General features: G+C 35.7%; 1 protein-coding gene across 4 annotated transcripts in view; it reads left to right on the forward strand.

The window, feature by feature from the left end:
• The window catches only part of WDR72 (WD repeat domain 72), a 215,806-nt gene extending 198,969 nt beyond the window's left edge, over positions 1–16,837 (forward strand). For all 4 annotated transcript variants that reach the window (XM_021095093.1, XM_013992975.2, XM_021095122.1 and 1 more), the window contains 2 exons: positions 8,689–8,793; positions 14,240–16,837. In XM_021095093.1, coding sequence (XP_020950752.1) covers positions 8,689–8,793; positions 14,240–14,295 — 161 coding nt within the window. In that variant the 3' untranslated portion in view covers positions 14,296–16,837. The remainder of the gene's footprint in view (positions 1–8,688; positions 8,794–14,239) is intronic.

Consider the following 17,935-nt stretch of genomic DNA (forward strand, 5'->3'; position numbering starts at 1 on the left):
CAACACAAAAAGCTGGGATTTGAGCTCCCATCATGGCTCAGTGGTTAACAAATCCGACAAGGAATCTTGAGGTTGCGGGTTCCATCCCTGGCCTCCCTCAGTGAGTTAGGTATCAGGCGTTGCTGTGAGCTGTGTTGTAGGTTGCAGACGCAGCTCAGATCCAGCGTTGCTATAGCTCGTAGTCTGGCAGCTACAGCTCTGATCTGGGAACTTCCATATGCCATGTGCGCAGCCCTAGAAAAGGCAAAAAGACCAAAAAAAAAAAAAAAAAAAAAAAAAATGCTGGGATTGAGCGAGCTGATCTGATTAGTTTATTTCTTGTATCTAGAAATTATTTTCTTTACCAAATTATAGATAAATACAAAAATAATAATAATAAGTAATGTTTCCCTGGATCATTTCCATTCTGAATTTACTAATGACCAGGGACCAAAGTTATAGAAACTATTTTAATTTGATGTTTAAAAAAAAGTGCTTGCTCATCTATTCACCACCTCTCCTTGGGACATTGCTTGCCAAGAAAATAGTACTCTAAAGGAGCACCTAAAGAAATCCACAATGCTCTATAGTAGAAAGAAATAAAATTAAATTAAAAAAATAAAAAATAAAATAAAATAAAGAAATCCAGGCAAACCTCTCAGAGTAACTTTGAGAATTGCCTTTTTGTGGGGTGAGGAAATGCAGCAGAAAGAGGAAAGAGAATTGCATTTTCTTTGTTATTCCTTTTTCTACTTCCCAATTTACATATTTCCTTTATCATACTCTCCCCATCATGGGCCTCAGTTTTACATATAAAAGGAATGGAAAGAGTTGGGATTCTACTAATTCTCCCCAAAGAGATTTGACTTGAGGAAAATACTGTTCCATAGGAGCATTACACCTATCCAAAACCCTGTCCATTCATTCATTATCATTGAGAACCTCTTCATGCCTGCAGCTTTAAGCCAAGAAGGGGCCAGTCTTCAGAGGAGTCTAGTGCTAATTTAGCCCAACCTAACCCAGATCTCAGTTCCAGGCCAGGGCTTGTCCACTGCAGTTGTGTTTCTTGCAATTATTACATGAACCCAATTAATTTAGTTTAGGATGATTCATCTTCTACTAAACTTCATATTGGCCAAATTGATTGATAAACAGGATTGTTTAAAGAAATTAATAGCATAAATATGACTTTAAGAAAGATAAGTATAGCTAATTTTTTTTAAGTTTGATTTTAAAGGCTTTTTTTTTTACACCAGTGGTAAATATCTGATGGATGTTTCTGTCAGGGAGTCACCTTGAAGGCTCTCAGGAGTAGGCATCCTGCAGCCTCAGTCCTCTCTTTTATCCTTTGATAGGGCTGCCTCCTCCTAGCATTGCAGCTACCCAAGTATCTCCCTGAAGCAGCCCCAATTTCCTATGACCCTCAGTCAGATGGACATTACTAATTGTAGGAAAATATCCATCTTAATTCAGAAAGGGTCTCAAAAGTCCTCATTATTTCCAAGATTATTGTAGTAGCCACTTATCCTCTTGGTGTCCTATTCAGTGATATATTCAGTGGTTGGTTGGTCTTGGATTCTTAACTGGCAGAATATTTGAGTTTAGAGCCAGAAGACGTCAAGGAAGTTGTCTAGTCCAACTCTCTTTTTCATTAATCAAAGTACCTGAGTCCAGGAAAGTGAAATGACATGCTCAAGGCCACACTGTTTAGAACAGAAGTAGAATTAAAAAACAGATATTCTGGGTCTTGTGCTTTTTTTCCAGTACTTTACATACCCTCAGCCCCACCCCTGGGGAATGAAGAAGTTCATCTCTATAATGATGTTATTGGTATTCATCTTTGTTTCAATTAATACATATGTTTGGATAATAAAAATTGAGGAATTTTATTTTCCCAAAAATAAAGCAGATGGGATCTTCTTCATTATGTAGTCTGCCTACTGGCCTTAATAATAAATTGTGTAGGCATTTGTGTATGTTTAAGCTGTGAACCCCATGCCTGAACTTAAGATTTCTCCCTGAAACTACAAGTGAAATTAATTGTTGGTTTTTTAATTCTTAGAAATTCTTGTTAGCCGTTTCACTCAGTCATTTCATAAACAGTCTGAGTACCTGCTTTCTGACTTGCATTAGGCTAGAGGTATACTTGCTGTTCACCAGCCTTACCAAAGTAGCCATCCCTCGAACATCTTAGATATCAGAAAATATTTTGTATCTTAGAGGAATGAAACATTATTTTAAAAGATGCAGTAACCAATTCATACCTCTTTCTCATTCACATTTATCTTCTCCCACATCAGGCATCTAGTTCTTCGTCTCACTGTAGAAGTTGTTAGACAATTTTCCCCTTAGAGTATTTACTCTATGTGTATGTATATTATATATCCCAAAATATTTAAATAAAATGATAACTTCAACTCTACATATCTAGTAAGGATAAAATAATACTCTTCACAGCATTTGGAAAATTATTTCTTTGCCAAATGAAAAATATGTCATGCTTAAAACAATTCACACTAGAAAATGTCACCCAGAAAATAATATTCCATGTCAGATTATAATAGCAGAAAGCTAGTAAAAACACATAAGTTTAATCTTAAGCCATTTTGTTGAAGTTGTCCATAAAAAAGTTATCTCTTAGTTATAAAGAAGCATTAGATATTTAATGCTAGGCATTCCCATATTTTTTTTTTTCCAGTTTTCCAATCCACACTGAACACAAAGTGAGCCTGAAGTCTGATGCAGGATGTAGCTATTGCTATTCAAATTTAATCAAGAGGACCAATCACTTGATTATCTCAGTAGATACTCTCTAAGTAGGGGTAATATGTACATAGCTCTTTAGCTAGATATGTTTTTCTGATAAGACATCTGTCCAGAGAGAACAACTTTGTAAACTGAATTTGTGGTCTGTTCAAATGCCATCCTCTTTGTTTACATACACATTTGGTGTTATTACTTAAGTCTTTTCACTGATTATAGCTCCTTCTAGTTCCAAAATATATTGTTGTCTTTTGTGATCAGTGAGGACTGCATTAGTTCTTTAAATCTACTTGAACTTAATGTAGTTTTTCTTCTAACATTTAGAAGGTTTTTTTGGTTGATCATAGTGATGCCTTATGATTAAGAAGAGATCTAAATTATGCCAGGGAAGTGATCAACTCTTGGCTATGATGTTGAGCTAGTAGATTTAAACTCAGATATTTGACTTCTTTTCCACTGCTCATTCCACAAATTCCATTTTAGTCTTTCCCGATCTCTGTAACTTGCACATTATTTTTATGCCTTTGAATAATATGTGAATAGACTTTTGTCTGTGTTTTTTTTTTGTTGTTAGATTCTTTTTCTTTTTCCCTTTTTTGGCCGCCCCACAGCATTTGGAGTTCCTGGGCCAGGGATCAGATCTGAGCCACAGTTGAAACCTAAGCCACAGCTGTGGCAATGCCAGATCCTTAACCCACTGTGCCACGCTGGGGATCAAACCTGTGTCAGGGCTCCCAAGACGGTGCAGATCCTGTTGAGCCGTAGCAGGAACTCCTTGTCTGAGTTTTATCAGCTATCATAGTGGTTTATTCTAGTGCTGACCAACATTTCAAACTGTTTTATCTTTTTATTAATGATTTTCTTATCAATATCTCCAGTGCTTCCCAAAACTCCATACATATGCTGAATGGAATCTATTTTTTAATCATTTATAAGTCATCATATTGAAAACATTATTTGAACTGCAAATTTTATTCACACTGTGAATGATATGGATTTTTAACACAGACTTTCCATATAGTGCAGTACTGGCCTGACTTTGAAGAACCAGCTGCTGTTTGTGGAGACAGATGGAGATTTTTTTCCGAGTGGTCATTCTCTCACTGGGGGTGGGGAGGATGTTTCTCAAAGTTGTTTGTTGCCTGGGCTTCCTCACCTTCAAAAGTTAATAAAAATTTGCTTTTCTGGGGAGTTTCCATCATGGCTTGGCAGTTACAAACCTAACTAGGATCCATGATGATGCAGGTTCGATCCCTGGCCTCACTCAGGGGGTTAAGAATCCAGCATTGCCATGAGCTGTGGTGTAGGTTGCAGACACAGCTCAGATCTTGCATTGCTGTGGCTGTGGTGTAGGCTGGCAGCCGTAGCTCTGATTGGACCCCTAGCCTGGGAACCTCCATATGCCAAGGTATGGCCCTGGCGGGGGGGATTTGCATTTTTGCAAATGATGAGAAAAGGCAGGAGGGGAGTTTTTAGATGTTAACTGAAACCAAAATAGATAATAAAGAGAGGTAGAGGAACATAACCACTGCTGACCCTGTCACCACATTTTTTTTTCAGTAAATTCTTCTATAGAGTCTTTGTTATACCATTTTTCTGTGTTTCTTCATTATATGTTCTTAAGTGTTTTTAAAAACTATTAATTTTAGATTGTTTATAATTGAGCAGTTTATTTCTGTAGGAATTTAACACTGATAATAAAGCACACTATAGTCAAACACACCCAAAGTACATGGACTTCTCCCTCTATCTAGCTTCCAAAGATATTACAAAGATATTTAGAATCCTGGCCTTGCACTTGTCAATATTTTGAGGTGTGTGATGAGTAAATGGAACAGCCTTACATTTTTCAGTGGTAGAACTGTCAAGGAGAGTTTCTTTCTTGCCCCTCACCCCAACCCCCAAACGCAGACTGTTTCAGAATGCATTACAGAGAAAACAAACAGTTGATTTTAAGTTAAGGATGAGCCTAATAACCATTTGCACTACATTGATGTCAAAAGTACCTCTCTGCCAAGCTCTGAAATGCATCTTCAAAAACTACTGAAAATATCCAAGAACTTTAGTGATGAGCTACAAATGGACTTTAGTATTGATAAATAAAAGTCAATATGTATAGTGAAAGGAGAACTTACTGTGATAAATGGGCCCACCATCAGTAAAGATCAAATTATTGACTATCTAGGGCAAGGAAAAACCTGTCTATAGCTAACTTCTCCAGGTGAGAAGAATAAGCCACAACAGCAATTCAGGAAAAGTTCAAAAAAACAAGTAAGGCGAATTCGTTAAAAATACATACAGAAGAAGGCAGTTACATTCTGTTGAATATATTTGTGATGTGAAGATAATACATTTCTTTGGCCTGGCCTGGGGTCTCCCATTTTTCTTTTGCCTTGAATGAGCCCCCTTTGGGGCACTCATATTCCTTCTCAAGGAGATCTAATTCAGATTTCACTTCCCAACAGAACTTATTGCAGGGAAATTACCTCTGCATTCCTAAAAACCATGTCACTCTTGGAATATTGTCTTTAGTGCTCCTACTAGTTAGTTTTTATTTTACCTCAACTAGATCACATGTTACATGCAGGCACATTAAAAGTGCCCCCCCCTTTTTTTCATCCTTCACATGGTCTAACACAGAGCTCTACCTATAATCATCACTAGATCAGTACTTGTTGATTTCATCACTTTTTGAAATGATTCATTAGAGAAGCCTTAGAGACACATCATGTCAGAGTTTAATGATGAAATATCACAAAAAACACCCAAAAGAACAATTGCAAAGATTAGTCTATCAAAAAAAATTTGGAATGGCAGTAATTAAACACTTCAGTGTCTATTGTTCCCAACTGACAAAATGTAGGTATTTCTTCTACAGTGAATTTAACTGGATACTCTATAAACTACCCAGTAAAAAAAATAAAAAAGACAAATCTTGTACCATCTCAAATTTGGAACCTAAAGTGAAATTAAGCAAAATATCTAAAGAATAATCCTTTTTCTTCTCCTACTTCAACACAAAATTCACCCTCCAAAAATCAGAGGTAGAGACAAAAATATGTGCATAGCTTATAGTGTAAATTTAATAAAGATCATGCAGCTAAAACTATATCTAACTTTCCAGTTTTCTTAAGAGATTTGAGATGTCAGTTCATCCTGGGCCCAGTTTATTGTCACTAGAAATGGTTGAAGGCATTGACTTTTTTATTCTAATACTATGCTTTCTTCATCTCTTTGAGGCCCTTGTGTCTAGAAAAGTCTTTTAGAGAGATGACTAAATGAATGAATAGGTGCAAGTTTTTTTGTTTGTTTGTTTGTTTAGGGCCACATCAGTGGTTCCCAGGCTAGGGGTCGAATAGGAGATGTAGCCGCTGGCCGACACCACAGCCACAGCAATGTGGGATTCAAGCCGCGTCTGTGACCTACCCACAGCTCACGGCAACGCTGGATCCTTAACCCACTGAGTGAGGACAGAGATCAAACGTGCATCCTCATGGATTCTGGTCAGATTCATTAACTGCTGAGCCACGAGGGGAACTCCATAGGTGAAAATTTTAAGTTATGAAATAACAAGTGTAATGCATTGGATGACAAGTGTAATGCATTTACCCAAATAAACACTGATACTACTTCATGGGCTATTAGTAACAGATTTAGTTGTATGGTTAATTCCCTACTATAAATACCAATCTAAGTATTTCAAGAAATTAACAATTAGGATATATAGAGGAAAAAAATCATTAAAGCAGGCCAGAAAATTTTTGACCAATGTAATAGTATCCTGAAACTTTGATGAATTTAATTATTCCACTTAAATATTTCACAAATATCAATGGATTCAAAAATAATCTGTGAGTATGATCTAAATTGAGGAAAATTAAAGGGAGTGACACCAATGTAACTACTTAGGCCATACATACCACTTAGGTCTCTTCTTCTAAATCATGGACTAATCCACACCACTATTTTATGAATATGCATCTTTCATCTCAAGTGGCTCTAAACAAGAAACTGCATGCATCCTCTTGGATTAGGAGATACCTCTGCTTTATTCATTTGTTCATTCACTCATCTATTACACAGATTTTTCAAGAATTCCTTCTTTAGCCCAGGGCATACAGAGGTGCATAAAACAGACATGGTACCTACTTCCATGTTTTTTTCAGAAAACGCAAATGCACAAAATGAAAAACTGTGTTCATTTATTCAAATCAATTGTGTATATTTTTTCTCATACTTTGTTCTCAACCAAAAGATTTTAAAGAAACAGTGAATCCACTCTATGCTGGCCTTTATACAGAACAGAGCTGTGTTCTGAGAAGGTGGGTGAAATTGGAGAGACTGGACCAGAATCATGTTACTAGTCTCTTTTAAAGTGTATATAGTCTCTTCACGTTATGGTCCCCAATGTTATTCACAGTCCATGAAAACAAGGCAGGTGGAAAAAAACATAATGGGAGTTCTTGTTGTGGTGCAGCGGAAACGAATCCAACTAGTATCCATGAGGATGCAGATTTAATCCCTGGCCTTGCTCAGGGGGTCAGGGATCCGGTGTTGCTGTGAGCTGTGGTGTAGGTTGCAGATGCAGCTCAGGTCTGGCGTTGCTGTGGCTGTGGTGTAGGCTGGCAGCTTCATCTCTGACCCCTAGCCTGGGAACTTCCATATGCCTCGGATGCGGCTCTAATAAGCAAAAACAAGCAGGTGGGAGGTGTGAGCTCTCCTAAGGCTGATATGGACTCTAGGCAGCCCTCCTTTGTGTCACTTAGTGAATGTGTGAAATAACACAAGCTCTAGCCTCTGCATTTGCCCTCTCATCTCCTAATGGAGGTTTAGGAACAGTGGTCAGGCCCACTCCCCTGGTCAACAGACATTATTTCTTATAAATATTTATTTCATATATATAATATATATATAATGACTTATATAATTATATATTTTCTCTATTGCATTTTTGGCTTATCAATAATATACTGTGTATGTTTTAGAGGCCTGAAGAGACAGTGGTAATTTTCACCACAGCAATCTGTGACAGAGAAAATTCCATATTGTTTGGCTTCAGACAAGTATGACATAATTTATATTATTGAACACTTGCTTTGTTTTGTTATTTAGAGTGTCTTCATGAAGAGTACATCTATTTTTCCTGACACATGATTCCTTGAACAAATATAATAGGGAAATATATTACTTGTGGAGATAAATTATACCAACTAGTATAATTTGCGAATAAAACGTAGAAACTTAAGTCTGTGTTTCTCTAACAGAGCCAGTTGTTATAATGTGTTTATAGGAAATTTTGGAGGCTGGCTTCTTTTCTGTTCATAATTCCTACTCAGAAAATATCTCATGACAGATGTGTGAAGACCTACCATTCAAAATATCAATTCTCCTTATTATCATTTGCAGAATATTTATCCTATATTTTTAAATCTATTTGTATAGGGCTTTTTAGTTGGTGTTTGGTACCATAGTTTTTAATTTGATGAAAGAGAACCAAAATGCATAAAATGTGTTCATCCACAGTGATTTGTGAGATAAAAGGAACCAGTGCACCAGCACAGAGCTCATCTAATTGACCAGCCTGATATTCTTCCTTCTGTGTCCTATTGCCGTTAATTGACTATATTGTTTTAGATTTATGCATTAAAAATACGATTTCTACTTTGAAGGGATCACTTTGTTACTTTGTAGCTTTTAAGCTGATGCATGAACTTATTTTTCTTCTAAGATAAAGTCTCATCTATAGATTTTTCAACTAATTACATGTCTGCCAATACATACTTAGAGGATACATTTTATTTCAATTTATTATTTGTATTTACATAGTATGTCCCTGGAAATATCTGTGGAAATGAAAGGAAATGTTTAATGTTGTTTATTACTACTTTTTCATTGCACTCTCTCTCTCTTTTTTTGCTCTCTCTCTCTCTCTTTTTTTTTTAATAGCTCCAGTCAGTCTGGTCAAGCATGACAGCAACTCAAACTCGGCAAACTTCCAAGATACTGAGGACATGCCTGACAGATGTGTCTTGGAAGAGTCTGAGAGTCCAGGTGAAAGCCATTTAAAAATAGTCAAGTATAAATGATAAATTTGACACAGCTTTGGGGTCCTAGGAAGGGGTGGAGGGATAGGACACTGCAATCCTGTTTTCTCTTAGCAGCTGCACTGTCAAATTAATGGTCACCTCCAGGGGTCACAGAGTAGAGCTGTTATCTTTTCCTCTTTCATCAAGAATTCAGTTGGAGGAAGTACAAAGGCTTTATGACTGAGAAGGGAAGCTGACACTATTAGTTCATTATCATCAATTTTAGGCTAAACTGGTTAATAGAGGCAGAGATTGGAAACTGGAGAAATGACAACATTTTAAATATTTCCAATAATGGGATCAATCTGAAATGGAGAATTAGGGAGAAAAGAGAAACAAATTGTCATCATTACTATCTATTCACCCTCTCTAAATATAAACAGAACTCTAACCTAACTGGGGTGAGAGGAATTTAGCATAACAATAATGGACAATTGAGCACTGTCAACTGTGTAGAACAAAAGAAAATAGTAACCCTTCCTCACTCCATAAAATTCACCCTACATCTAAGTTACTAATGTTTATATTTTCTTTGTAGAAAGAATAGAAAGAAAGGTACTGGAAGGATAGTGCTGGGAACAGTTAAGCATGAATTTTTGCTTTTGTTTGTTTTGTTTTGAAGCATGCCTAGTCTTAACGACTAATTAATTAAGAGAAAAAAAATCTTGTGAGTAAATGACAATTCCCAATTTGCTACAAAGCCATCAGGTGCCAGAAGATTACCATAAGTGAAAGAGTTAACTATCTTCCCCCACTGAACATTTTTCTTTCCTGTTTTCTCTAGCTCTCGTGTACCCTCTACCCTCTCCCATCTTTGTGTGCTGATCCATCTATCAGATTTTTGATTCATCCTCTCTGTGGCCTGTCAGCTTAGTTAAGAGATTTCCAAATCTTGTAGCCTTTGCTGACAGGGGGCAGCTGCAAACAGTCCCCTGATCCTTCCCCGAGGAGAGCTACTGAGATTTAATTTTCAGTGAAAGGTGCAGCCTGCAATCTATGTCAGGTCCCCTAAGTCATCTCGGAACCCCAATAGGCCCAGTGGCAATGGCTTGTATTTCAGTCCCCTCCACTACACTGAGATTCCTCAAAAGATGAACTGCTGCTGTGTGCCTGTTTTCAGCCACACTTCTGCTTCAGCATCCATGGAACTGAGAAATGGCATCTTTAGCAATGACAGAAATCTTTCATCAGTACATTAACCCCACCCTCTGCCATAATATCTAAAAGACGAATTTAGATGTGTTCCCTGTGAAAAGGTAGAGGGCAGTAGTAGTATTAGATTTCTATTAAAATTATTTTAAAATTACTTTTAGTTCTGACTAAAATTGTCTAATTTTGACTAGGTTTTTAAACTATCTTCTTTATCAATCATTTTATCAGGGAATTAAATCCTTGGGTCAAGTTTTTAGCAAAGTATTCATTGTTTTTGGCAAGAATAAATCAGCTTTGTACCATTAAAAGTAGAATAAATTTTGGTTATCCCTCAATATGAGTGGAATTGTAGTGAGATTCAAATATAGCATAGTCTAACTGATTGATGTAGACAAAAAGATACACCAGAAAAGAAAGATCAATTAGAAAATATAGGTGCTGATAAAGAATCTTAACTTAAAAAGTGACTACCATTCTATGCATTGGACATCATTAAACTGGTAATAAAGAATGTATTACTCTGGCTTTTTCCTCTGTCCATTCCTGCATTTTAAGACATCTTGCCTTATAGGCCTAGAAACCTCTGGAGAGTTCACTACTGGTCTCACTGCCTTCCACTGAGAATTTGTGGCTTGGTTGTCATGGAGACATCGTATTTCTCCAAGAATTGCTCATATTGATCCGTGGCCAGGCGTAAATGGCCAAGCGAGTGTGAGGAGTAAAGGGGGCTGGGCAGTCCTATAAAATGACCAGGGCTTGTGGATTGGAAATAAGCTCATAGCAAACACTTAGGTAAAAAGAAAGAAGCAGTTTTATTTTGTTTCAGGATTTCTTTCTGCACTTTGGGCCATTGTCTTCCTTCTCTATGAACTGAAAGAAACTTGTTAGTCACTTGTCATGTCAGATCTTTGGTGCTTGTCCTGACACAGCTGTCAGCCTTCCAGCTCGGTGCAGTTCAGGGACACACAACAAAGAATCAGTGACATGAATTATTTATTGCTCCTTGTGTGGATAAAATTCTGTGATAAGAAATTAAGACACTTCTGACAGAGGTGCTTGTTTAGTAAGAAAGATTTTGATGAGAGAGTGCATTTCCTTGAAGTATGAGCATTTGAGAGGCAAAATTCTTGAAACTGAACATGAAGGAAGATTTGTGAAATTGGTGGCATGGCAGGACTTCCTTGAACTGTGCAAATATGACTGTCCATTTCTCTGTGTCCAAAAATTAACTTCAAAATATCAAGTCATTCAACTGTAGGGACCGCAAAACTATAAACATTACTTCGGTGATTTAGTTACCTCTACTTACCATTTATAAGTGGTATTCCTCTGGAAAGCATGTTTAACCACCTTTGTTACAAGAAGAAACAAAATTTGGGATTTTTAAATGGTAAGCGTTGAGAGGATTTCCTTAAATCAACAGCTGTACTTCAGTGCTAAGCTTATACTGCATTAGTATATTCGTTATTTCTTTTATGGAACAGAGTGTATTTAAATCTGAATGAATTCATCTTTATCATTTTCACCTGAAATATTATCACTCATTTAAAATTCGTTTTAACGTTTTCATGTACATGCAAAATCCCCCTGTTACAAAGTTGAATGTGGTCAGTCTTCTAGCTTTAATGGATATTGACCTTACATGGTTTTATCTATGCAATTCTCAATGACTAATATATTTATTACATCATTTTAATGAATAGTTCAAACAGCACCTAGAAGATGAAAACAAAAAAAAATCATTTCCCCATCCAAGCACAATTCAAGAATATTGTCTCATATACTGTTCTCTCCAAATAAAGTAATTTCTTGGCAAATCCTCTCAACATTATTAGAGGATAATAATAATGTTGCTAGTATCAACTAATTTGCATTTGCATAGAGCAAGAAAACTTGAAGTGCAGGAAAATAAAATAATTTTTTTAAGATGAAGTTGCAAATTTTTAAATGTTGGTAGAGAATTTTAAAATGTCAGTAATAAAATTTTTAGAATTTATATAAAACAGTAAAGTTGACTTTGTGAATTATCTTTGAATACAATGGGTTTCAAACCCGGTAGGTAGATTGTTTTACTTTTTCATTGACATCACTGCTTCTCCAGCACTGAATTGACTAGGACTACATTTGTAAATGGGCTGAAGTGTGGATATAGGTCACAATTTAGATGCCTGGTGGAGTGGTCATTCATCTGGTCTCCAGAGCACTCTACCTTATTCATCATGCCATTGCGATCTCTTTACTGGTTCAAGCTGTATACCCAGGTGAGTGCCTGCAGTCCATTAATGTTGGCAAAGCAACTTTAGACCAGAACATTCTTGTTTCTCTGACCCTGCCAGTGAACCTGGAGGTCTTGTCTGATAGGTTAAGGTCTCCCTCAGCAGTGTCTTTTCTTTGGAATAATTCATTAGCAAAGAGTTTTGACTCACAGGTGAATCCCAGGTTGAAGTTTCTGGCTTAGACTCTGTGAAGTCTACTGGCTTCTTCACTGGCCTTTATACATTCCTGGAACCTGTGGGAATAACTTTGATGTCCAGTAATAGAAATGCTGAGACAACATGTGAAATTGCATCTCCCTTTTTTGAGTTTTTTTTTTTGGAGCCATTAGGCTTTCCTTCTTTGGCTCTTTAAGGCATAGTCACTTCTGAATCTGAAAGATGTTATCACAAAAATAGTTCACTTTAGTCTTTCATTGTTTAAATTCTTATTAATGATTTTATGCACAGAGATTATAGCTCAATCCATGTTCTTCTGAATATTAAATAAGTTTTCCTTGCCCCTCATCTTTGTGCCCCTGATGATAAAAGATTTAGTGTGACATTCACAAATTTTATCCAGGTGCTAATGAGAAAGCTTGAGCTTTTATCACCTTATTGGCTTGGAAAATAAAGAATTTTACTTGCACTGCACTAGGGAGAGTGTACTTAAATATAGTTTCAGCTGAAAATAGTAGTGAGTAGTGACAAGAGAGAGCTTGGATATAGGGAAAAAAAACTCAGATAAGCATTTCCATGTCATTCTGAAGTAGTTTATAATCAGTACGTATTCTGTCATTAATACATTTTTGTGGTTTTTATATAGCATGTTGTGTGTGTAGATCTACATACATCATTGTTAATCAATATTGCATTTGCATGAACCCAATGAACAAAACTAGATTTATCACAGTTTCCTAGGGGATACTGCATTGTGAAAAGCCAAGGTGGATTTTTTTTTCTTTTACTATTCTGGCTCATGAATCACCAACAAAAATCAGGTAACAGAAAGTAGGACAGATTCAGGACTGGAGTGCTGGAGATGGCTGATGATGATGCATGAAGCAGAAAAAATGTAGAATGTATGAGCAGCCCATCAATCATAGCCACCAAGAACACACTTCTTCTGGTTAGTGCTAAAAAATGTTCTAGAAGAAGTAAGAACAATGTCAGTAGTAAAAACATGTAAGTTTGTCTTTTAGTTGGCCTTAACAATATTAATATTTTAAATAATTTACCTGAAGGGAAAAATTTAAGCATCAATCTAGTAACTTTTTAAAAATGTAAAATTCTAGGCATGAATATGTAATACATATATAATACAATATTGAATATTGGTTTAGCTCAACTAAATAATCAGCTTTTTGAGTTTCTGCCAGTAGGAGTGGGAGTTATTATGCATGGTTGCATCATTAATATAAATGTGTTTATAAGTAGTTAACTGAGGCACAATGCTCCAATTAGTCAAATTAATCTAATCAAGTAAGATTTTTTACCCTGCAATAATCATACAAATAGTCTGAGAAATGCATGCTCTTTAAAAAACTCTATAGCTCAAACCATATTTCAACTAATATTTATATAACATTTGACCCTAAAACTGAAGTTGTGAGTTTTTCCAAAAACAATCCAGCTGTTTGAAATCCATGGAAATTTACTAATTTCGAACTCAATTCTTCCTATTGACAACTTTTTATCTTTCTTGGTTATTAAAAAAAAAAACAACTGTATTATTAGGATTGCAATTAAAATATATTTACCTGGGGCCTGGTTTATAAGTATTTTTCTTATACTGACATTTTATTTCAGTATAGGAAAAGAAATGTATAAACTATATGTGATTCCTTTCTTCCTTCCTGCCTTCCTTTACTGCTTTCTTCATTTCCTCCCTTCTTTCATCCTCCTCTCTCTTCCACCCTTCCTTTTTCCCTTCTTTCCTCATTCCCTTTCTTCTTTATTCTTTTTTTATTTTACTATATAACCCAAGATAATTTGTTTTCTTTCCAGATGAACGAAGGCATCATTTATGGTTGTCAAAGGTGTGCTCCTGTAAGCTGTGCTAAATGGAATCTCGTCTATAGGAATTAAATTTGGACAAATTAAGAAACCGCAAGCATGCCATTTGTTTATCATTGTATTTAAGCTACGTTGTCATTAGTCGAGTTATTTGTTTGTAGTAGATTTGCTGATATTTTGGTCAGGGTGTATTGAAAGTGTCATTAGCAATCAAAAATATTCAAATTCACCTAATCTTAGAAAGTCATCATCTAAATCATTCTATGCTTCTTAGTTTTCTTTGACTATTTCCAACAAGGAGTACCAGTCCACAGACACACATTTAACAACATTTTAGATTTTCTTCTATTTTTCAGTTCCTGAATTATATAACCCCATTGCCTTTAAATAATGTAACAAGCAATGCTTTTAAATTTAATGCTACTTCAATATATTTAATCTAAAACTTTACCAAATTTTGTTGGATTTATTAGGTTAGGATATTTTGTTTTAGTAGGTGCTTTAATTCAGATCAATCACCCTATGGTAAATCTCATCCTTAAGCATGAAATGTTGTCAACAAATAGCCAATTCCATTTAGTCATCAATTAGCCCAAATAAGGGATAAACAGGAACAAATCTTGTGCAGTCAGGTTAATTTAGACTTCTAATGACATAGAGGCTAATGTCTTTAGCTAAAGGTTGATCTTGTTGGCCATACAGATGTAAATGAAGGAAGGGGAATCTACTGATAGCACATCACAATTGATCCTTATTAAGTATAAATTCTTATAGTTCTATTCCCAGAAAGAAGCTTGACTAGCAGGAATTCTCAAACTAAAATATGCAACAATATAAATAGGAATAGACATAAAGTGCTCATCTATTACGGCCTTTAGTGATCTGATTTACTTGCTGTGATTTATATTGTATAATTCCTGAATTTATAGAAAATCATCACAAGATTGTTAGTGTGCATATGAATACAAATATTGACTAATGCATAGAAAAATGGAAATAAAGTACTAAATATACGATATATACCTCTATCTGTCTATCTGATAGGGAAGTTCTAGTCACTTCAATTCAACAAACATTTTTGGGGACACCAGCATCAGGTTCTGCACAAGGGAGAATCAGTGGTCAAGGGAAAGGGGGAGATTGGAAAATAAAACTGTAAAATTGAAATAGCATGGTCTCTACCCTTAAAAAGCTTCTATTTAATGGTTGACCTAAATGAACATGCCAGGACTAGACATCAGTTGAGTGTAACTCTTAAAATAGATAGAAATATGTGTTCTTTTTCTCCCTGAAAATGACATTACTTGAAATTACTTTTGAGTTGTACCGCAGTAACAGTAACATGTTATCAATATGAATAATGATGGAAAATTATCATCCCTTGAAAAACTATTATATATTATATATATATATATATATATATATAGAGAGAGAGAGAGAGAGAGAGAGAGAGAGAGAGAGAGAGAGAGAGTATACACTCCCTTCACCCTTTTGGAAATTGTCAAAAGCCACTTGGAACATGTTTTAAAGTAAAGCAAGGTAGCAAGTTAGACAATGGAACACAGTTTCTTGCATGCTATGTACTGGCTCTGAAGGTCATTACAACAGGACTCTCCAAAATATTTTTAATGATAGCAATATCAAATAAGGATATATCCTCTCAAAATGGGAATTGTAATACTTGAAACTAATTTTGATGCTCAAGTTTGGTATGCTTGTTAAAAATAAACTTTTTTTAAAACTATATTATATTATATTTTTTTCGAAGAAGAATAAAAATAAGTTTAAGGAGTTCCCATCATGGCTCAGCGGAAACGAGTCTGACTAGCATCCATGAGGACACAGGTTCAATCCCTGGCCTTGCTCAGTGGGTAAGGATCCAGCGTTGGTGAGCTGTGTTGTATGTCGCAGATGTGGCTCTTATCTGGCATTGCTATGACTGGGAACGTCCATATGCTGCAAGTGCAGCTCTGAAAACAAATAAAAGTTTAAATAGTTGCCATAGTTAACATTTTTTTTGGGTCCAAAGAAAACAATATTAAATCCTTGATAAAGATGTTATGATGTCACTAGATAGAGGAAATCAGAAGTAGCATACTCCTAACATTACTAAATGAGATTTTTAAGATTTTTTGGTATCACATTTTATAGATGCTAAAATTAAAACTCCCAATCAAATGATTACTTAAAATATTCTCTTATCAATATGAATTCTGGAGACCAACACCATTAGTTATCAAAACTTTTAATTCCTAAAGATAAGTTTTAGAGATAGACATTTAAAAATGTTCCCTAATATCCATGTGCAAGTATGTTTATGACACAAATCCACTGGTCTTTTAAAAGTAATTATATTGACTTATGTTTAGCATGTTTCAGCAATTCCTTTCATGAGGAGAACTTGAAATAGTAAATTGCCACACAATTAATTGGATCACCCACATGGTACCACAGCTAGAAGCTCAAAACTGTCTGCCTCTTAATTAGGTGTCTGTTCTTTTGTACGTCTAATTTTAGGTTAAGTGGAGTAATTGTATTAGTTTTTTTAAAAAAGTGTACCATTGTAATAAATAAATCATTCAAAAATTACATTGGCTTTCTTTTTTGGTAATAATCCTAATATTACTTTTGATTACATACTTCCTTCCTAGGAAGACCATATTTTCAAATTTGCAAACCAGGATTCTGTTATCTGCGATAAGTTACACACTGGCTGTGTTGCATAACGGAAGACTCTAGGTCTAAGAACCAAGACTTCACTGCCATGTGTCCAGGCAGCATGTCCTTGCTGTCCATCTCAGAGTGTCACTTCCCTGTCCAGTAGAGAGCTCTCTTACAGGACTCGTCCAGAGACCCTCTATGAGATGGTTTATGGAAAGCAATCTGAACACTGTAAAGCACTTCAAATATAAGGTAAAATTTATAGCATTATAAACACAGAACAGTGGCCTCAGGCCTGAAATATTCTGTTGCTATTTCAGAAACCAAGTTAAGGCTATTGTGAACATGTCACTATTAGAAAAATGACAGGAAAATATTTTACTAAATTTTAGCATTCTATCTCTAAATGGTAGTATTTGGGATATTTTCCTCCAGTGTTCTGCATTTAAGAACCTTTTATGGGAGGGAGTTCCTGTCGTGGTGCAGTGGAAACAGATCCGACTAGGAACCATGAGGTTGCGGGTTCAATCCCTGGCCTCGCTCAGTGGGTTAAGGATCCGGTGTTGCCATGAGCTATGGTGTAAGTCGCAGATGCGGCTCAGATCTGGCGTTGCTGTGGCTCTGGCATAGGCCGGCGGCTACAGCTCCAATAGACCTAGCCTGGGAAACTCCATATGCCTCGGTTGTGGCACTAAAAGGACAAAAAAAAAAGGAATCTTTTATAATTGTTCACATGAACATTTTAGAAAAGGTGTTCTTTCTCTTCGATTTCCAGAGGGCACATTATAATAATTGAATTTTTTAAAATTGAACTATATGCCAGATGTTTAAAATGAAGTCTTAGAATATATTATATACAATTGATTTTAAAGTGTTATTTTCACAGAATGGACTTATTCATGTGATTTTAAAATTTTTATATTGCCTACATTTTGACTACATAGTTATTCAAAAGTAGTGCTATATATTCTTTGGTTTGCCATAAAATGTTATTTTACATGTAAAATGCCCAAAGTTGTATCTAAT

This window comes from Sus scrofa, chromosome 1 (genome assembly GCF_000003025.6).
Source record: "Sus scrofa isolate TJ Tabasco breed Duroc chromosome 1, Sscrofa11.1, whole genome shotgun sequence".
Classification (NCBI taxonomy): domain Eukaryota; kingdom Metazoa; phylum Chordata; class Mammalia; order Artiodactyla; family Suidae; genus Sus; species Sus scrofa.